At 34.7% G+C, this 18,358-nt stretch overlaps 2 protein-coding genes and 1 long non-coding RNA gene across 7 annotated transcripts; all 3 read right to left on the reverse strand.

The window, feature by feature from the left end:
- Positions 1-2,733: 2,733 nt before the first annotated feature.
- Positions 2,734-6,237, reverse strand: LOC7492143 (BTB/POZ domain-containing protein At5g66560). 3 transcript variants are annotated; one of them, XM_024600563.2, is made up of 5 exons: positions 5,636-6,237; positions 5,470-5,539; positions 4,075-5,379; positions 3,215-3,813; positions 2,734-3,056 (listed from the first exon to the last, which is right to left on the reverse strand). In XM_024600563.2, exons 1-4 carry the CDS (start codon positions 5,671-5,673, stop codon positions 3,223-3,225), a joined length of 2,004 nt encoding a protein of 667 aa, XP_024456331.2. In that variant the 5' UTR covers positions 5,674-6,237; the 3' UTR covers positions 2,734-3,056; positions 3,215-3,222. The 3 variants fall into 3 exon arrangements, with proteins under 3 accessions (XP_024456331.2, XP_024456330.2, XP_024456329.2); XM_024600562.2 differs by having other exon boundaries at positions 3,203-3,813; XM_024600561.2 differs by having other exon boundaries at positions 2,856-3,813; positions 5,636-6,235.
- A 5,371-nt stretch (positions 6,238-11,608) lies between these two features.
- LOC18099355 (uncharacterized) lies at positions 11,609-13,489 on the reverse strand. The gene is made up of 2 exons (XR_002981654.2): positions 12,890-13,489; positions 11,609-11,761 (listed from the first exon to the last, which is right to left on the reverse strand). It is a non-coding gene; the product is annotated as an uncharacterized LOC18099355 (long non-coding RNA).
- A 1,023-nt stretch (positions 13,490-14,512) lies between these two features.
- LOC7480483 (uncharacterized) lies at positions 14,513-18,352 on the reverse strand. Of its 3 annotated transcripts, none has more exons than XM_024601882.2 (7): positions 17,976-18,352; positions 17,109-17,365; positions 16,139-16,351; positions 15,844-15,934; positions 15,380-15,650; positions 14,946-15,299; positions 14,513-14,786 (listed from the first exon to the last, which is right to left on the reverse strand). In XM_024601882.2, the coding sequence occupies exons 1-6, from the start codon at positions 18,242-18,244 to the stop codon at positions 14,964-14,966; spliced, it is 1,437 nt and encodes a 478-aa protein (XP_024457650.2). In that variant the 5' UTR covers positions 18,245-18,352; the 3' UTR covers positions 14,513-14,786; positions 14,946-14,963. The 3 variants fall into 3 exon arrangements, with proteins under 3 accessions (XP_024457650.2, XP_024457649.2, XP_024457648.2); XM_024601881.2 differs by having other exon boundaries at positions 14,915-15,299; positions 17,976-18,351; XM_024601880.2 differs by having other exon boundaries at positions 14,513-15,299.
- Between the last annotated feature and the right edge of the window lie 6 nt (positions 18,353-18,358).

Consider the following 18,358-nt stretch of genomic DNA (forward strand, 5'->3'; position numbering starts at 1 on the left):
TCCCTGCGCCACGCCACAACTCAAACAATTTTTTTAACTAAAAAATAAATATAGGATTGATAATTTTTTAACACCATCAAGAGAAATTGTAATTGTGAACTAAAAAGATGATGCATACACTTAATAAAATAATTTAAGAAATATATGTGCCAAAAAATGCTAAAAATGTTTTTTTATGCTAACTAAGTATGAGCTGATTAGATTGATTATCTAATTAAATAATATCTCAAATATAATATAATTTATTACATCATGATTAGTTTTGATTATACTTAAGGAAAAAGAACAAAAACAAATTATAAAGTGCATAACAAAAAAAGGGTTTGCTAATATAAACAATGGCACGATCTCATTCAAAAAAAAAATTAAAAAAATAATTTTAGTTAAATGAATTTAGAGAGAAAACAATTATTCAGATCCTTAAAATAGAGCCTAAGGCAATGTGGCCTCACTTCTGTCCAAAACAATGGACAAGTGTGCAGAGGCTTTCAAGTGTAATCAAGAGTGCGAACAATATGGACTGCGGGAAATTCTTTAGTATTATTATTAAATCTAATTAAACAGTTTAAATTTCAAACCTTTTAACCTGATATTTTATTTAGTTTATGTTTCAAATTAAATCGTGAAAGTTGCTTCAAGGTTATCTAATCACTTGATAAGTTTAAAGGTAATCTGAATATGTAAAAACATGGTTTGATTAAAAAAAAATTGAATATAATATTTTTAAAAAAATATATATTGAGATGAAAATATATTAGACTGATTCGGTGTATAATTTTTATGGAATAAAATGCAGAGGCTAGCAATTAAGACACCTATTCTAAAACTTCCACCACTTTATTAATCATTAGAGGACTTATTTAAGCAACTGGAAAAAACCGAAATGCAAGTAACAAGCAGTTAAATCTATTGTTGTTACATATCAGAATCAAAGAAGATCATAACAAAATAAAGAAGATTTATGTCAATCCTAACAGATTTTGACAATTTCAAATAAGTAAGTGTTTAATTAAATCTAAAACTCTTATCAGCTCCACATCAGCAGCTTCTGAGGCATCAATTCAACACTCGGACTTCACAACTTGACTCGTCAGAATGATGACATAGGCTATGAATTTTATTGGGTTTGATAACTTTGTTTTTAAAACTATTTTTTACTTAATTATATAATAATAAAAATAGACCGTTGCAAAATTTAGCACCAACCAAATGTCAAAACTTTTATTTGAGATCACGACAACCCTAGAAAAAGCAAACCAAAACAAATCATGAAAACCAATTCAAAATCAATTAAATGTTGAAGGATCAAATTAAAGAAAAGAAAACCAATAAAAAAAATCAATAAAACACACAATCTTGAATGATGAAATTAAAAGATAAAAATTAAAGGAAAAAAATCAAAGAAAAAAAAATCCTAGGCACGTTGACTTGACTGGCTTAGCCCACCAGGCCTTTCAAAAAAGCACAAACACAAAAGTTTGGGCCATCCCTTTTTTTTATATATATATATATATATATAGGGAGGATTGCATGTCATCACCCTTTATTTTATAAAAAAAATATATAATAGGTGATCCATCACTCAAGGACAGATGATGCATCGCTTACTATTGCTTGTAATTCGGTCAACATTGTGTAGATAAAAAAAAGCAAGGATGAGGGTTTTTTGGTAAAAAAAAATCTATTTTTCTACTCGTTTTTTCATTTAAAAAAACCCTTAGAACCTAAAAAACCAATTTAACAACCTAAAAATCTCTTCAAAAATAAAAAATCAAATAAAAAAATTATCTCTCGACCCAATCTACCTTTTGAGACAAGATTAAGCTTTAAACAAACCTCAATGGGACATCCTCTCATCAATTAAAATTCATTAACATCAAGATTATTATTTTTAATAGTTGGAATGATACACTCTCTTTTATTATATTTTCAAATGACTCTCTTTTTTCTATCAAATTAGAAACTAAAAAATAAATAAAAAATAAAGTTTTAGACCGAAAATAAAATTTCAAAGACGAAAGGGACACCAAAGGAATGAAAATGAAAGTATTTGGAAAAAAGTGAATTTTTTCACATCAATTTCTATTTAGCCACTCGATTTCTTCATTTTTTATACTTGGATCTTCTATTTTTGGATTTTGTCTTCCTTCAACAAATTAGAAGAACTTGATTGTCAATTTGCTAGAAAAACATCCAATTGTAGAGAGAGAAAGTTCAATGATAAAATAAAAATCATTATTAAAATGCTCACATAAAAGCTAAATCTCTTTTAGTTTTTCTCTATAATAATATATTGAAAACTCTTATCGCGGTCACTGCCATAGGCCACCGACGGATGCAAGTTGGTTCGCGAAGGCCTAAAAGACCTATTGGAGGAAATGGGCATAAAAGCTGAGATATCGATAAGAACTATACACACCACGAAAGCCTAATAGCAATGAACGTCCGAATCATAATTTTTCTGTGTCAGAAACACCTCCGCTTCATAATTGCAAATATATGTTTATTTCACTAGCTCTCGTCCTATTTAAATCAGTAATCTATAAAAATGGAGTTGGAAAGTGAAGACATTTCCCAGCAATTCTCCTAGACAAAAAAAAGAATATATATATATATATATAGGCAAAGGCCCATGCGACCCCATGTGATAGGGGTTCGTACCATGTTTCGCAAAATGATTCTTGGACAGAATGCAGAAGACATTGTTCCATACCACAGTCTTCATCATGAATAGAAGGAAATTAGAACACAGCAAGATGCTTGTGTCATCTTCACCTTGACTTCCAGTTCATCACAGAACGTTCCAAGAGAAAAAAAGGGACAAGTAATAGGACAAAAAGGAATAGAATATGTGATGCTTCCAATGATATATGAATGCTATTTCCAACCCTTAACTTCTGGGAGTGACCCACAGATACACAACACAGTTCAAATTACACAAACTTCATAGAAAGAACCTGCAATTTCCACTATCCTCCATGCTTTGCGATGCCCATCACCTTAAAAGATGTGTCAATTTGGACACTCAACGGAATCATTGGTGCAAAAACAGCATCCTTCAAAACAAAAAGAAGTTGCCATCTTTTATAATCACAAGTGGAAGTAACTTACATGTGCTAAAAATAATAATTTATGGACACCCACTACGCAGTGTAATTTGGTCCACTCAACCAAGACAACGTATACTAAATAACAAGACCACCTGTTCCCATACCGAGACATCTACTGTTGATGATGATGATGATGTTGTCTTCCCTTCCTAGCATTTACAACCGCTTGTTCATGAGAATCACAAACTTGGGTCTTAAACTTGCACCCAAACCTCCTCGTCAAGGACCCTCTCCACCCTCCGTTATGCTCACGTGGACCCTCCTTGTCAATCTTCTCAATCACCCTCTTCATATTTGAGCACTCTCTTTCAAGCTGATGTACCCTAGTCCTCATGCTATCCATGTCTAGCCTCAGCCCTTGATTTTCCCTCACCGCTCCCCTCCAAGCGTTACTGTTACCCTCCTGCATTGCCCCTGCTTCTGCTTCTGCTTCTGCTTCTGCCTCTGCCTCTACCTCTACCTCTATCTCCTCCTCCCTCCGTCTTAGCAGGGAGGGCCTTGCAGAATCAGCCTCCACTGCAATCAATGTCCCTGCAATTGCGTGGCGGAGTTGTAACTGCTCAAAAAACAAAACTTGAACCACTGCACGCAATGGAAGCCGCTCATTTTGTGCTGCGTGCGTGCACGCTTCTATTGTGAGCTTTTGGCAATCCATGATTCCACATATCTTCTCTCGCTCCGCCTCTGATGTCCATGGATGTGACTTCAAGAATAAAAAAATAAAAAAACAATAAGCTTTTTTTACTGTGAAGCATAAATTTCCATACAGGGATCATTATAACAGAATATTGAATCATGCATTGTGAAAACAAAACAACCTGACCATCTACTACTATAATTCTTCTTTAGAGAAATGGTGATCTACATTAACACAGCACTAAATCTATCTATAATATGCAAAAATACATGACTGCTCGTAATATTTCATTGCACAATTAAAAATAACGCAATGAACAAAATGTACCTTGAGGTACACATCTACAGCTCGGTAAAGGCCATCATCAAAGAGTCTAGCTTGCTCCGGTAGTGAAATTGCGAGATTGTAGAACCTATCAGACTTTAAATTTGCATCTGATCCAATCTCGGCAAGATAGCCATCAATTAGCTTTCCTACAAGCATTAAAGTGGGTGGTCTCACATTGCCACCTCCACCATCGTCGCCAGCTTCAATCTCACCTGCGTTTCTCTCTTCTTCAAGTCCATCCAAGAAGTGGCCTAGGATTCTCTCCAAGCAATCCACATCATATAAAGTCTCGTTCAAATATGAATAGCTAGGAATCAATAAATCATCTAGTGTTGCTTGCTCTAGTTGTAACCCAATCTTCTTCTCCAATGTGGACTGACACTCTTCAGCTGCATTTAGTATATTAGCAGTTCTTAACAAACCAAATAAGAACCTTGTAGTTGTGGAAGATCTAGAACTTTTGTGCAATGGAAGATGGGAAACAATAGTCTCCAACACTTCCCTTTGTTCACGCTCTGAAGCAATTGAAGATGATGATGAAGAAGATGGCCTCCTATTTGATCTTGATATGCCAGGAATGTGCTTCTTGGCATAGTACATTAAACAGCTCTCTACAATCTCCGGATTCAGATCTCCCACTTTCATAGCCAAAATCAACCGCTTGAACAACTGTAAGCTCAAAAGTGTCAAATCATCAAACCAAGAATCCGCATTATTGCTTTTGGCACCGCTTCCTTTTCTTCTTACCGTGGATCCAATCCCGTTCCATAGGGCCTGACTGGAACCAGCTCTAACATTCTCATTTGCTGCTTCGCTGACCGGCCAGCCAAACAAGGCTGGATCGACAGAGGAAGCTCTCGAAGCAATAGAATCAATGCATCTCTCAGTAATGCCTAAACTCTCAGCGAGTGGCATCACCCGCTCGCAAGATTTTAAGGCCTTAATAGACTCCTTAAGACTTTTAAGCACAGATTGCGAGAAAAACCTCTCTGTCTTGGAAATTAAATTATCTTCTGAATACTCTTCTGTCATTTCAAGAAACTCTCCGGCACAGCGAAGAGGAGCAATGATAGATGAGTTTAAGTCTACCTTCACACCGTAGCAAAACTTTGCAGCCATCTCAAAAGTTTCAGAGCCTCCTGGGAAGTCCAGGAGAGAAATTTGACAAAGGATTTCTTCAATTTCATCTCTTTCTTCTTCTGTTTCTTCTTGGTGGTCATCTCTTTGAGTGGTTGAAGTTGTAGGATTTGTTTCTTGCTCTGTTATTAATTGATGAAGCTTTCTACTTCTTGACGTCAAAGGAAACTAAACCACCAAAAGAGAATACAGAGCCACCAGTGAGCAAGAAAGAAAATGACTTGAACATGGAACATTGCTACGAGGGTTATACTTTACCTTGTGGAGGTGAAAGGTCATGTCCTCTACTTCAATCACAATGTCACTTGGCAGCCCAGTTGTGCAAAACCTGCAAGAAAGAAGCCATGAACAAAAAGTCTATGTTTGAGCAAAAAGAAACACGGGCAAGAGAAGACTAGTTAGCTTTGCAAACTAATCCACTAACCATGCCTGCCCTTTAGAGCTAGGCTTCTCAGCTGCCATTTTAATTTGAAAGAAAATCTGCTTCTTTGAGAGGCTGTTTCTTGAAAACTAGGCTAGATCCATGAGAAGAGAGGGAAAGAGTGTAGAGGGTTTTTGGCATCAAAGTGTGAGAATGAATGATAGGAGAAAATGTTTGTTTAGGGCTAAAGTAAGAGTAGTGTGGGGTTTGTGTGACAAAAAATCATAAAAGTGAATCCCACAGCTCAAAACGGACAAACAAAGGTTGAACAGATTTCTACAAAGGGTTTCAATGACATCATTCTTTTTCTTCTTTCAATCGAGATTTCTTTCGCTTTTTTCATGTTTGAATGAGATCAGGATCTTAACTAATCTAAATTGAAAAATCCCTCTTTCAGTAGTCGAAAGGAAGTCTTTTGGAACAATTTTCTTTCTTACACCTTGTAAAGACCATCATTATAATCATCATCATCATCCTTATCCATTGCCATTGCCATTGCATCTGGGACTTTTTTGCGTAGATTATAGTGTGTGTCTACATATATATTCAATTGTAACCTTCGAGGAGCAATCAGTATAGCTCGATGGCTACACTTTTTCAAGGCATTAGAGAAATGGGGGTTGGCTGAAAATTGAACCCAAGATTATTTCCCTCTTAATGTTTTACAAGAGACACATGCTACTTCACTTGGGTTAATACAAGAGACACAAACTTGAACCCAACTTAATAGTCACCTGCTGTGTCTGTAATTTGATCAATATGCACCTCCCTCTAATAGTTTAAGTAACAATTATAATTTTATTACTCAAGGTTAAAACATGTCATAATTGTATTATTAATGAAAGATTTGAAATGGGTTTGTTTCTTACATTATTATTTTGAATTCAAATACAAAAAAGATACTGAATTTTTTTTAGTATCATGTTTTTGTGATTAAACCTGTTTTTTAAATTGTTTTTCGTCTAAAATAACATTAAATTGATATTTTTTATAGTGTAGTTTGAAAATTTTGATGTATTAATATGAAAAATTAAAAAAAATATTATTTTAATATATTTTCAATTAAAAATCATTACTAAGTTAATATATTTTTACATTTGGAACATATCTGACGGAACTGGAAATAAATAGTTAACAGCAAAGCAAACAGAGAGATGATAATCCTTTAATTTTCTCCTTTTGGAAGCTGATAATATCCTAATCAAAAGTATCAAAGGAGTAGTTAAAAAAGACACAAGAACAGCCACTCTAAGGTGGTCCACTAATTAACACCACCATTACAGTGGTTGCCCATTTAAAGATGGATTAGAGGGAAGGGTTTTGATGCTTAAATTAAAAAATAAAAAATAAAAATGGGGTCAACTTAAGATCCATTCCATGATTTTAGTCCTGCATAAATGGAGACCGTGACCCACATAAAAGAGAAGCAAACAGCTCCACCATTTCAATTGGCTGAGATCTTAATCTCTTGTCGACACCTTGAAAATCAGGAAACATGGGCGCTCACTTTCATTTATGGCATCATATCTACCATCTCACCCTACCTTGCCACCATTTATGACCATATTTATGAGTTGACGAGAATGGGTTGAATGCTGCGGTCTCCCATGAACGGCTAACACTGTAGTAACAAGGAGGACCGGTGTTTCTCAGCCGGTTGTGGTAATTGAATCTCACATTTGTGGCTTCAACCATAGCCGAGAGATGCATGGGTTCTTGATTCCTCGTCTCATTAAACACCATTTGGGTCTTAACATTTTGGATGTGACCTCCTCACATTCTGATAAGAAGAATCAAGATGACACGCTTGAAGCATTTCTGTGTGACATTTATGGGTTTTATTGGAAATAATGGTTTTCACTATTTATTTATTTTGATCATGTTAATTGCCTGCTTGTTTTAATTTTAAAAAATTAAAAAAATATTTTTTCAAATAAAAAAAATCGCTAACACCATGATTTCAAAGAAGATGCATGTATTTTCGGATTTGAGACCAAGCTATCTAAGCTTAGGAACCGAAGGAGGACATGCATTGCATGTTGATGGGCTGAAACTTTCATCGAACTTGACTGATAATTTTGAAATTATAAGGACTTTCATCAACATTAAATACAAATTTGAGCATATTACCTACATAACACAAATTATTGAGAAAAAATATTATTTATTTTTTTCTTTTGGATGTAATTTAAAACAGGGAACTACAAGGGAAGGGAAGAAGAAGATGAAAGGAGGCATCCACGGGCAAAAAGGATGGGAATTGGGATTAGTCATTAGGGAGTCATGTGAATAATTATCAAATAATGAAACGACTTTGGACATAAAATAATAGTGATGGCGATGTCAGAAATAGTTGCCGAACTGAGACTTGTGCTGGATGAAATTTCAAAGGGAGGGAGGGAGGGAGGATAATTGTTTTTGGTAGAAGTGGACTAATGGAGCCCTTTGTTCCTACATGCACGTGCTTTTGTGACTAATCACTCGACAAAGTGCACAAAGGAATGATAGCTAGCTGCTTCATTTTGGGCACACAACTGTTTGTGTTCTCTCTTTATTTTTTCCATCATCATCTTGCACTCAAGGACAACAAGATACAAACAATAAAGAGCCAGATATTTACCAAGGTCAGACTAATGCTTTTTTCTTATATAATTGCTCAAATGTGGGTATCTTGTTGGGTTTTTTTTAGCACATTAAAAAAAAAAACTGGTAAAATACCACAGTGAAAATAAAATTTAGGGATATAGCACACTGTGACGAGTTGCAATTGTTATCTTGTTGGGATTTTTTAGGTTAAATCAGGGATTTTTCCAATTTAAGTATAAAATAAGTTAATTAGCTATGAAATACATGAATTGAGTTGATAATTTCATTATGGTGGTGAAAATTGATGAATTTAAGTTCTCGCCAATTATGTTACCGTTATGATTTTATTGATAAATTATGCACCTTGATTAATCTCACAGTATTGATAAATTAGACTTGTGTTTTGTTGTATTGTTTGACAGGATGTCTGGTAATATTAGAATATTATGCTTCCATGGTGGTACCGTTGTCAATACCAATAATGATATCCTTTACAATGAAGGAAGTCATGAGTTCTTAACTACTACATTAGATATGTCTCTTAGCGAGCTATCAAGAATGTTATGTGATCGATTTAGCTGAAATATACTTCAAATATAAGTTGAAATCACTTGGAGAATGTTACAAACTAGGGTTAGTCAAGCTTGTTATGTTTATGTACCTATATATGGTGAAGGTAGTGTGAATTCAACTTTTAGGTTTGCGAGTATTTATAGGATTAATATGTTGTAGCTCTACTTGAATAGTAGATCCAGACAATGAAACTCTTATAGTATTGAGTTAACCCAGGTTCCAAGTAACACTTAGATTCATACATGTATCACGAGCAGCTAGTCTATCTAGGTTAGGTGCTAATGCAAAGATACAAAAGTCAACATAGAAAATTATTAATATGAAACATCGATTGGGTATAAAATCTGCACCATATTGCTATAAAGAATCCATACCAAGTGATGAAGATGATGATTATCAGATTGATAGAGTTGAGAAAGAGAAGTAAGATGGGGAAGAAGAGGATGTTGAGTTAGTTGAACCTATAATCAATACATGGTTAGTGTTATATGAGAAGTATAGAAAATAATTAACATTAATAAAACAACTTGTACTTGTGGTAAATGAAAATTGTATCAATCATGCTTATACCTCATCGCATGTTCCACTTTACAAAATAATGATTATGTACAATTTGTTAATAATTTCTTCATGTGTCATGTAAAAAAGAATACACCTTATTTTCAACCCTTGCGTGGCACACCAATATCCAATTAGAAGGTGAACAAATAAGGGTCATAGAAAATTCATTCGTCTACATAACAAGATGGATGCTGACAATGCTTATTGTTCTCCCTGAAACTTTTTGAGGACTTTTAGGTTATTCCTAATTAAAGTTGGGGGTGGCATTCTTGTATATTTCTACCAATAACTATGTAAAGCATGTCCAAATGAGAGAAGATAAATTGTTAGTTGTCTACTATTTCTCTAGGTATAATTAATTTAACTACTATGATCCAACGAGATTGTTAGAATTGATTATATTTTAAATTCTAATTAGAACTGTTAATGTTAATTAATTATAGATCTGGTCGTAGGATAATCTTCATATTGGATATCCAGAGAGCTAGGATAATAATATGTTCGACCCTGACACTCAGAAGCCATTATCCATTGGATCTGGTTAATAATAGAATAAAATAATTTTGAATAAAATGTTATTTATATAAATTAAATGCAAAAAATATATTAACTTTGTGGTTTATTATGTTAGATGGTACAAACTAGAATTTTTTTAGTAAATTTCATTCATGTTCATGAGTTTAACAGGACGAGTTCGACTCTTAGAAGCCTCATCGGGTATGAGTTATAAATTTATAACTATTTTTTTATTTGGACATCGATTTTTTACTAATATAAGTATTTAATATGTTTTCATAGGTTATATGGATGACATATACCAAGGATTTGATAATATCAGTTGCATCAATATGCCATGAAAGATCCGATATCTAGTTAGCACATGTCCCACTGCATTACTTCAATATAGTTGTGATGTATTGCCTAATCGAGTAATGCAACAGTTTGATTTATCTCAGCACATACCAGATTATATTGATGTTAGTGATGATTAGTTTCATAATATCAGTCATCAAGGTAAGCGTGAAAGGGATTGGCTGGTGATTCATGTAGTTTACCTTGATCTTTGGGATGATATGAGGGATTAGGTAAAAGGGATTAGGTGTTTGAGGAGTGACATCTGATAATTGATCTAGATACCTACATGGGATGGTATTTTTATATTACATTCTAGTTTATTACACCTACGTGGTGAGTTTCCCGAGGCATCCACACAATCTGATGCATTATACACTCCGATATCTAAGACATAGTTAATTTGTATGCAATATTTTTTAGATATAACATCAATTAAATATTGTTAATGTTATTATAAATGATGAGTGTTAATTACTTTTTAATGTATGTAAATAGATTCATTACATATTACGAAAGGCTCAGAAAGCAGTGGCGGCTATCTGTAAAGATGTTGATGAGATATGATGTATTATGACCTACACTACACTCAATTTATATCATGGTGGACTTCAGAAAGTTGAGGAGGTTGAGAGTCTCGAATCGGCATTAGTGAAATATGAGATCACTTATCATGAAAGTGTTGGAGATGTTAGTCCATCCACGAGCATCCCAAACCTGTTTACGAGCTAGAGTGATATTAGTGTTGACCCCTACACGAGTGCTACAGACTCATCCTCAAGTTGGATGAGTTGGGGTGGTGGTTTAGACTCGTCCACAAGCGCTCCAAACCCGTTCATAAGTTGGGGTGATTTTTAGATGTAGTTAGATTATATAGTATAATGTTATAAGAATTATGAATAGATGATTAGATGTAGTTAGTTTAATTTTAATAAAATGTTATGTGAATCATTGTGTTTAATTGTGATTTTAGGTTGTGAATTATGATTGAAGTTAGATTGGACACGTTGATAGAATTGGTTTGGTTTTTGTTTTTGTTTTTGTTTTTTGTTTTGTATGGAGCTAAAGCCTGGAAGAGTTGCCTTTGAACATCTATTTTGATCGAGTCACAATCATTGTCAATTGTGACATGCGAGTCATAGATAACAATTACGAATCGTGAAACTGTGTTTGATCCCTAAATATTTTCTAGGTTGTACTATTTTACCAATCTCTTTTTAAGGAGAAAAAAAACTCCCTTGTTGTTGTTTACTTTAAGAATTGAGAATATTAGAGGAGGTGCTAATGTTGTTGCTCTTCTTCATCTTCTAAGAACACCTAATCACATATATAGATTTCAGGTTTCTTTATCTTACACATATAGATGCTTTCCATAACCTTAAAAATAACAATTGAAAAGGAAGAGACCATAATCACACTTCACTACATTATTAGCAACTTTTATGTGATAACAAAGCTTAGGCAAATATTGTGCAAAGAAACAAGGTATCCACACCACACCGTGACTCTCTAATATTGCATTCTCTGTCCAGCATCCATCTTAGGAATTCTGAGTGACTGCAATGAAAAAAATAATAATCAAGAGAACTTTTACTTGGATAGATTTTATATCCCCAAGAAAAGTGGAAAAGAAAAGTTGAATTAAAAATTAATTACCACTACACATATATAAACTTTAATTTTACCCCAACTTTGTAGTTTAAAACTTTTTAATGGTGTCCTTCTAATTTTATAAAAGTTTCAATATTACTCATAATCATTAAATAGCCTACTATTTAAATTTGATTTTTGATATTAAAAATAAATTTTAAAAAATAAAAAATATATTTTAATATATTTATGAGAAAAAAATATTTTGAAAAACAATATTTACCGTAATATTAATAAGATTTCAACAATTACAGTAATGAACTGACTTACATGTTGTACCGAAAGAAGAAGTGATTATATATATATATTACTTAAATACAAACAAGAAAATTATATGAGACCTATCCACACACACATAAATAAACTTTAATTTTACCCCAACTTTGTAGTTTAAAACTTTTTAATGTTGTCTTTCTAATTTAATTTTCTGAAAGTTTCAATATTACTCATAATCATTAAATAGCTTACTATTTAAATTTGATTTTTGAGTTCTTGTATATGTTTCTAAATGTTTTTGTAAAATATTATAACATATACTTAGGCATGAAAGGGGAAATAAGCAACAATCAAGATAAAAATACGAAAAAGTTAGCTTTTTGTTTGATAGTTAGTTAATAGATAGTAAAAGGAAAAATTGAAACTTTATAAGAACTATAAGGGTAACATTGAAAACTATTAAACTATAAGGGTCGATGTGAAATATTAATAAATAGATAAGGGTCTATAGTTTCCTTGAATCTGAAACAAAAATCAAGAAATCCCATTACTTGCAAGGGCTGTTACTCCCTAGAAATCTGCAGATAACACAGAATTCATGCCTGCTAACATTAAAAATTAGAGGGGGAGGGATCTTGGGAGCATAACTGATATGGCACTCAAAGTAATGACATCAAAATACTTGAGAAAACCATGCGGATCTAACCACATGACACCGTCTGCCTGATGCCTTGCATCAATTTTTTTTTTAAAAAACCAAGATATTTACAAGAACCCATTTCAGTAGACTGTTCAGTCAGTGCAAAAATCGAGAAATACCTGCAGTGGTAGTAGCTGAAGTTGATACAACTCCAGATGGTGTTTGCTCAGTAGCTGTCTCCTCGGTAGGGACGACAACACCAGGCCATGACTTGCACAGGCAGTGCTTCCCCTTATCTATGCTTGCATAAAGGGTGGCGAGGTGCTCGCCGCATCCACGCCAGGAATATTTTTTGCATTGCTTGCACTCTACTCTGTAGCACATGATTTTAGCAGTCCTGGACTCAGAGCTTGTATTCTATCGATGCTGCTTCACCTCTCTTGTCCACCTTCAGTTATAAAGCAATGATCTTCCTTTGATGTTATCGACCTTTGCATCACAAAATCTTCTTTTTTACTGTAAATTAAACTAATTGTAATCGAAATCATCGATCTGCTTGGTGCCATGCGTGTCGTTCAGACTTGGAGCTTTTGATACTCCAGTCAAGCGGTTGCAAAATTAAAAAAGCTGCCGCATTGTAGCAACCAATGATCCTTTCCCTGATCAGATTGATAACCATTTACAAGTTCTCCTCGTATCATCGTAATTTGTACGTACTAAGTGGACGCACGTGGAAACTTACAACAAGAAGAATTGTTCTTGTCTGTGTCATGCCATAAGATACCTCGTAGAACACAAATTATTATAGTGCCATCAAACCATATTTTAAAAAAAAATATTTTTTTTATTTTAATTTTTTTTTTTTGTATTTATCAATCATTTTAATATACTAATATCAAAAATAAATTTTAAAAAATAAAAATAATATTTTAATATATTTTTAAATAAAAAACATTTTAAAAAAACAACTACTACAACTACCATGAAAACAAACAAAAAACAATTACAAGTTATCCTTTTACCATTGCTCTCGCCACCAACGAAATGAGGGTTTGCTTTGGATTGTGCCAAAAGCTAGCTATCTCCATATTCCAAACTTGAAATTCATAGTTTTGCTCCATATAAATTTTCAGTCATGAGTAATTGCCACCGATGGTCCTCACACCATCATTCCTACCATTACTAGTGACCCTGCATATAATCTGGTTTCACATGATCTGTTTCTTTCAGCCATAATTCCCAACTGCAATATGATGGGATCATGCTTCAATCTGAAATTGGTGCTGAATTAGAAAATATGAAAAATCATAGAGAACCTAATCCAACATATCAGCATCGCTCTGTCACATCTGACCACATACCATGTTCAACTCACTAAGAAAATCATCCAGGATCGAACTTATATTATCCCTAAATAATGCCCCCACCAAATTCAATGTGTATGTGCATGCATGACTAAAAATTCGTGCAACCAGAGCTACAATTCCTCCAACAGAGGAAATGGAACATTGAGCAAAAGGTTCCCAGCAATCATTCATCGCTGACAGCAACCATAGGGTTGACGTGAAAGTTTTAAGAGCAGATATCCTCTTACATAAAGTGTAGAGGACCCAGAAAGAGCTGGCTAAAGAAGTCTCCAAGGTTGATTAAATTGTTGCGGCATCTAAATACATTTACATATCAGCTGTACAGACCATAAAATGGCTAAAACACATGCCACTGGGCCATATGCTCAAAACGTTTTTAACTGTACCAAAAAAAAAACCCAGCAATCATGGAATCAAGCTCCAATCCACAAAATCAACTTTAAACCGGGGCTTAAATAAAGTTCAGCAGGAAGCAGGAACCATGGAGAAATCCCTATCTATGGGGGAGCATTCTGCATGATAATAGTTCCAAGTACAAAGCACCATTTCAACACTGAAATATGGATTCAAACAGTCCATTCCTCCCAGTATTAATAAAGTGCACTATCATGTTAGTACAACTGATACAGGAAAAGATTTTACAAGGTGCTAATAAAGTATTGCTCTCCAAAGTCATATCATGGAAAGAACATAGGGAAGCTACTGCCACCTGCATGAAAATTAGCACATTAACACTAGCTAGAACACCGGTCACCAAGCAGGACCAAGCAAGCAGTCCTCAGGGACCCATGACATAAATATTTGAATGGTTATATTTGTTAACGCTAGAATCTTTACCAGCTTGCATTATGAACATGAAATCACTGACCATTCATACTCAGAACCACTAACAGGTTTTTCCATCCCCTTTGTCTGATGAGGGATCTGGAGTGGGTTTCTTCACTGCGCTTGATGATCCTACCGAACCTGTACTCGTCAAAACTCGCTTAACTCCTCTTCCCGCAACACCAAGGTCTGTGACTCCCAACACCCCATTTGTGTGAGCAGAGGAAATGGTTGGAGAGTCAAAACTTCCACTGCTATTAGCAACAACCAACTGAGAAGAGCTCGTGAGATTTGGAGATGCACTCTTCTCGCCACCTTTTGCCTTGTCAGATACCATTCCAAGGATTTCTGCAAGAATGGACTTTGGGTTCAGGACCAGCTGTTGTAGATCTTCAAGCTGCAAATACAGATGCACAATTTAACTCTGGATGGTTTAAAAGAGATTCTAACACTTGCACAGAGGCTAGCAGCTCTGACCTTCTTTTCCAGCTCTGCAGACAGGCCAGAAAGTGTTTCAATCTCTGCTTCTTTATCTGTCACAGATTTATCAGCCTGCACATTGGACGACTGCTGGACACCCTCATCTAATTCAGAAACAGCTGACGATGTTGCTGATTCTGTGGAACTCTTTACTTCTTTGATGAGCCGCTGCAACCGTGCCTTACAAACTGATATAGCCTCCTGGCAATAAGGTATTGCTTCCTGAGGCTTAGACCCAATCTCCAGACACAAACATATTCGAAAATTTCTGAATTGTACAGTTAAAGCTGTGGCAAGGTAAATAAGAAGATGGAATCCCAAAATTGACAATGTGATTGGCCCAGGCAAAACAAATATGACTCTATCATTACATTTAACAGGACCAGGAGAATAAATAAGCTGATGATATGTCATACTTATAATCTCAAAACAGGGGAGTATCTAAACCTTGATAAGGATACAGTTCTGCTAAATGTCTACTGTCTGGTTCAACAAGCCTTTCTAAAATGGATAGCGCTTTCTGGTAGTCGCTGAGAGATGTTTCTATATCCTCTGCATGATGCACACGCACAAAACATGAATGAAAGAAAGAAAATACAACACCCATTTAAACCAAGCAAGAGGCATTGAGAAGCAAATGTAAATATTGGTAATGTGTGTTTATTTTATTTTTAATAAAACCAATTTTTTTTAATAAAACCAAAAACATCTTCAAATTTGGAAATTCAACTCAAATAAATGCATAAACAGACAGACCTCTTTCCAATGCAACTTCTGCCAGTGCTGATAGAATGTCAACTTTATCCATCGTGTCATCGAGGTGTTTTTCAGCAATTGCTCTGGCAACATCTAGCATTTTCCATGCCAAATCAAGGTCAGACTCTTCTTCATCTGCTTCAGCAAGATCCTCATCGTCACTTCCCTCATCATCATCTTCTTCTTCTTCTTCTTTTTCCTTCCCACTAGAAGCTGTAACAGAATAAAGAGATCATAGCAAGGAATAGTCTGAAATATTTTAACCATTAGATTGATGCTACTATTAGCCCTACTCCACCTAGAGACAGCAGCTCAGGTCCAATCCCAGGCTTGGCCTTCCCACCATTTTAGGGCATACAAAATCATTTGGTCATTTGCCATGAAAACCATCTCAAATACCTTTAGCTCACAATAGATCTTTAATGGATGTGTGTGTGCGTGTGCATAGAGGAGAAAAGAATGTTGAAGGATCAAAAAGCCATTGACAGTAATTTTGCTCAAGCATGTAAACGAACTTGATGCAAATTCATGCATACTGTTTATTGTCAGCATATCAAGTACCTTGCAAGCATGGATTCCATGCTTGTGCGGAGACAAAAATATGCAAAATATATGTTGCAATTCTTTAAGCATCAAAAGAAGCAGAAATATCAAATCCCACCACAAGTAGAATTTTCTTTAAACAAACAATCTCCAAACCATGGAGATAGAGAGAGACCAATTACCTTTAAGCATCAAAAGAACAATATATGGTTGAATTTGTGAAGTTCATGGTTCAGTTTAAATCATTTTCACATATTTAAACCAATTACTGATTAGAGATTGCACCCAACACATCACATAAGTTTAAAGAAAAGAAATTGAATGTTGGTAAATACAAATACACGTTAAAAAAAAAAAGCAACTTATTTACTAGCATGTTCTACTATGACAACTAATGAACAAACATTTTGAGCAACAAAATACTGACCGCCACCAGCTGCACCTTCAGGATGATTAGAACCCCTACCCTCTTCAACATTACTAGAAACAGAAGCAGAGGAAAATTCTCCATTTACAAAATTCCTAGAAGCTCCATCTTTATTATCATCTTGTTTAGATTCACTATCCTTCTTTGGTACCATAGCCAACGGATCAGCCTCCTCCTGCGCTTTATACAACAGTGCACGTCCATATAGATAGTATGCATTCACACATTCAAGTGCCAGCTCACCATGATGCAAAACCCTAAAAGCATAATATATATATATATATATATATATATATATATATATATATGAAGAAATCAGGGACACATGACATAACAAACACTCTCAAAAGCTCCATACAAATTCGAAAAGATATATTAGAGCAAATTCTCACTCCCGCTTTCACAAATATCAAATTCATTCACAAGAAGTTAAAAACTGTAAAACTTCACACTCTAATTATGACTAAAGAAAATTTGTCATTGCTTACTCCTAGAAATTTCATAACTAAAATTCATAAAATCACAGCATCCATTTCTTGCTCTCCTTTAAAGAGAAGGTCCTAATTACATATACCCTAACATACCAAATGCTAAAAATACCTATTTTCATAAACATCAAATTCTTTCAATTAAAGTAGATAATTCCGAAACTTGGCACTCCTAATCACAAAAAAAAATTCAAACACATTCAATCTGTAAAAATTGGAAAATAACCACATTTTTAACGAGGAAAGCTATACCTTACAAAAACCCTAAAATAAAAAGGTACCAAAACCCATCAATAGGGCAGAGATTCGACTACTTAATTGCAAATTTTTCACTGAACAAAAACCAAACTAGACAGTGAAATGAAATGAAAACCCTAACCTGATTTCAAGGGCACGGCTAAAGCATTCTACGGCTTCACTGAAGTCATTTTCTTTAAGCGCGTTAGTTCCTTTCTCTGATAACTCAACAGCGAAATCTAGAGACTTGCGAGGGTCTGAAGTCTCTCCATTGTTGTCGTCGTTGCAGGTGGAGTCGGCGGCTCCGCCTTGAGAGGAGGTGGTGGTGGATCCTTTGATGGTGGCTTCAACAGAGGTTTGGTTTTCTTTGGGGGCAGTTTTCGGTTCGGTTACTGAGGATTCCGAAGCCATGATGTCGATTTAGAAGAGAAACGAGAATGAAAAGGGAGAGAGGATGTTTTGCGTGCTTTTATAGGCAAAGCCCTCCTTTTTTTATGTCGTCCGTGTCGTTGGAAATTGCTGACA

The sequence above is a fragment of the Populus trichocarpa genome, chromosome 5 (assembly GCF_000002775.5).
Source record: "Populus trichocarpa isolate Nisqually-1 chromosome 5, P.trichocarpa_v4.1, whole genome shotgun sequence".
Lineage (NCBI taxonomy): Eukaryota > Viridiplantae > Streptophyta > Magnoliopsida > Malpighiales > Salicaceae > Populus > Populus trichocarpa.

Excerpts from the sequence above, each read along its gene's own strand:
- LOC7480483 (XM_024601882.2), bottom strand. The coding sequence starts at position 18,244 with ATGGCTTCGGAATCCTCAGTAACCGAACCGAAAACTGCCCCCAAAGAA. Across the intron at positions 17,366-17,975 it reads AGCCGTGCCCTTGAAATCAG|GGTTTTGCATCATGGTGAGC; the intron begins GTTAGGGTTTTC and ends TTATGCTTTTAG. Across the intron at positions 15,935-16,138 it reads AGAAGTTGCATTGGAAAGAG|AGGATATAGAAACATCTCTC; the intron begins GTCTGTCTGTTT and ends TGCATCATGCAG.
- LOC7492143 (XM_024600563.2), bottom strand. The coding sequence starts at position 5,673 with ATGGCAGCTGAGAAGCCTAGCTCTAAAGGGCAGGCATG. Across the intron at positions 5,380-5,469 it reads TGACCTTTCACCTCCACAAG|TTTCCTTTGACGTCAAGAAG; the intron begins GTAAAGTATAAC and ends TTGGTGGTTTAG. Across the intron at positions 3,814-4,074 it reads CTGTAGATGTGTACCTCAAG|TCACATCCATGGACATCAGA; the intron begins GTACATTTTGTT and ends TTATTCTTGAAG.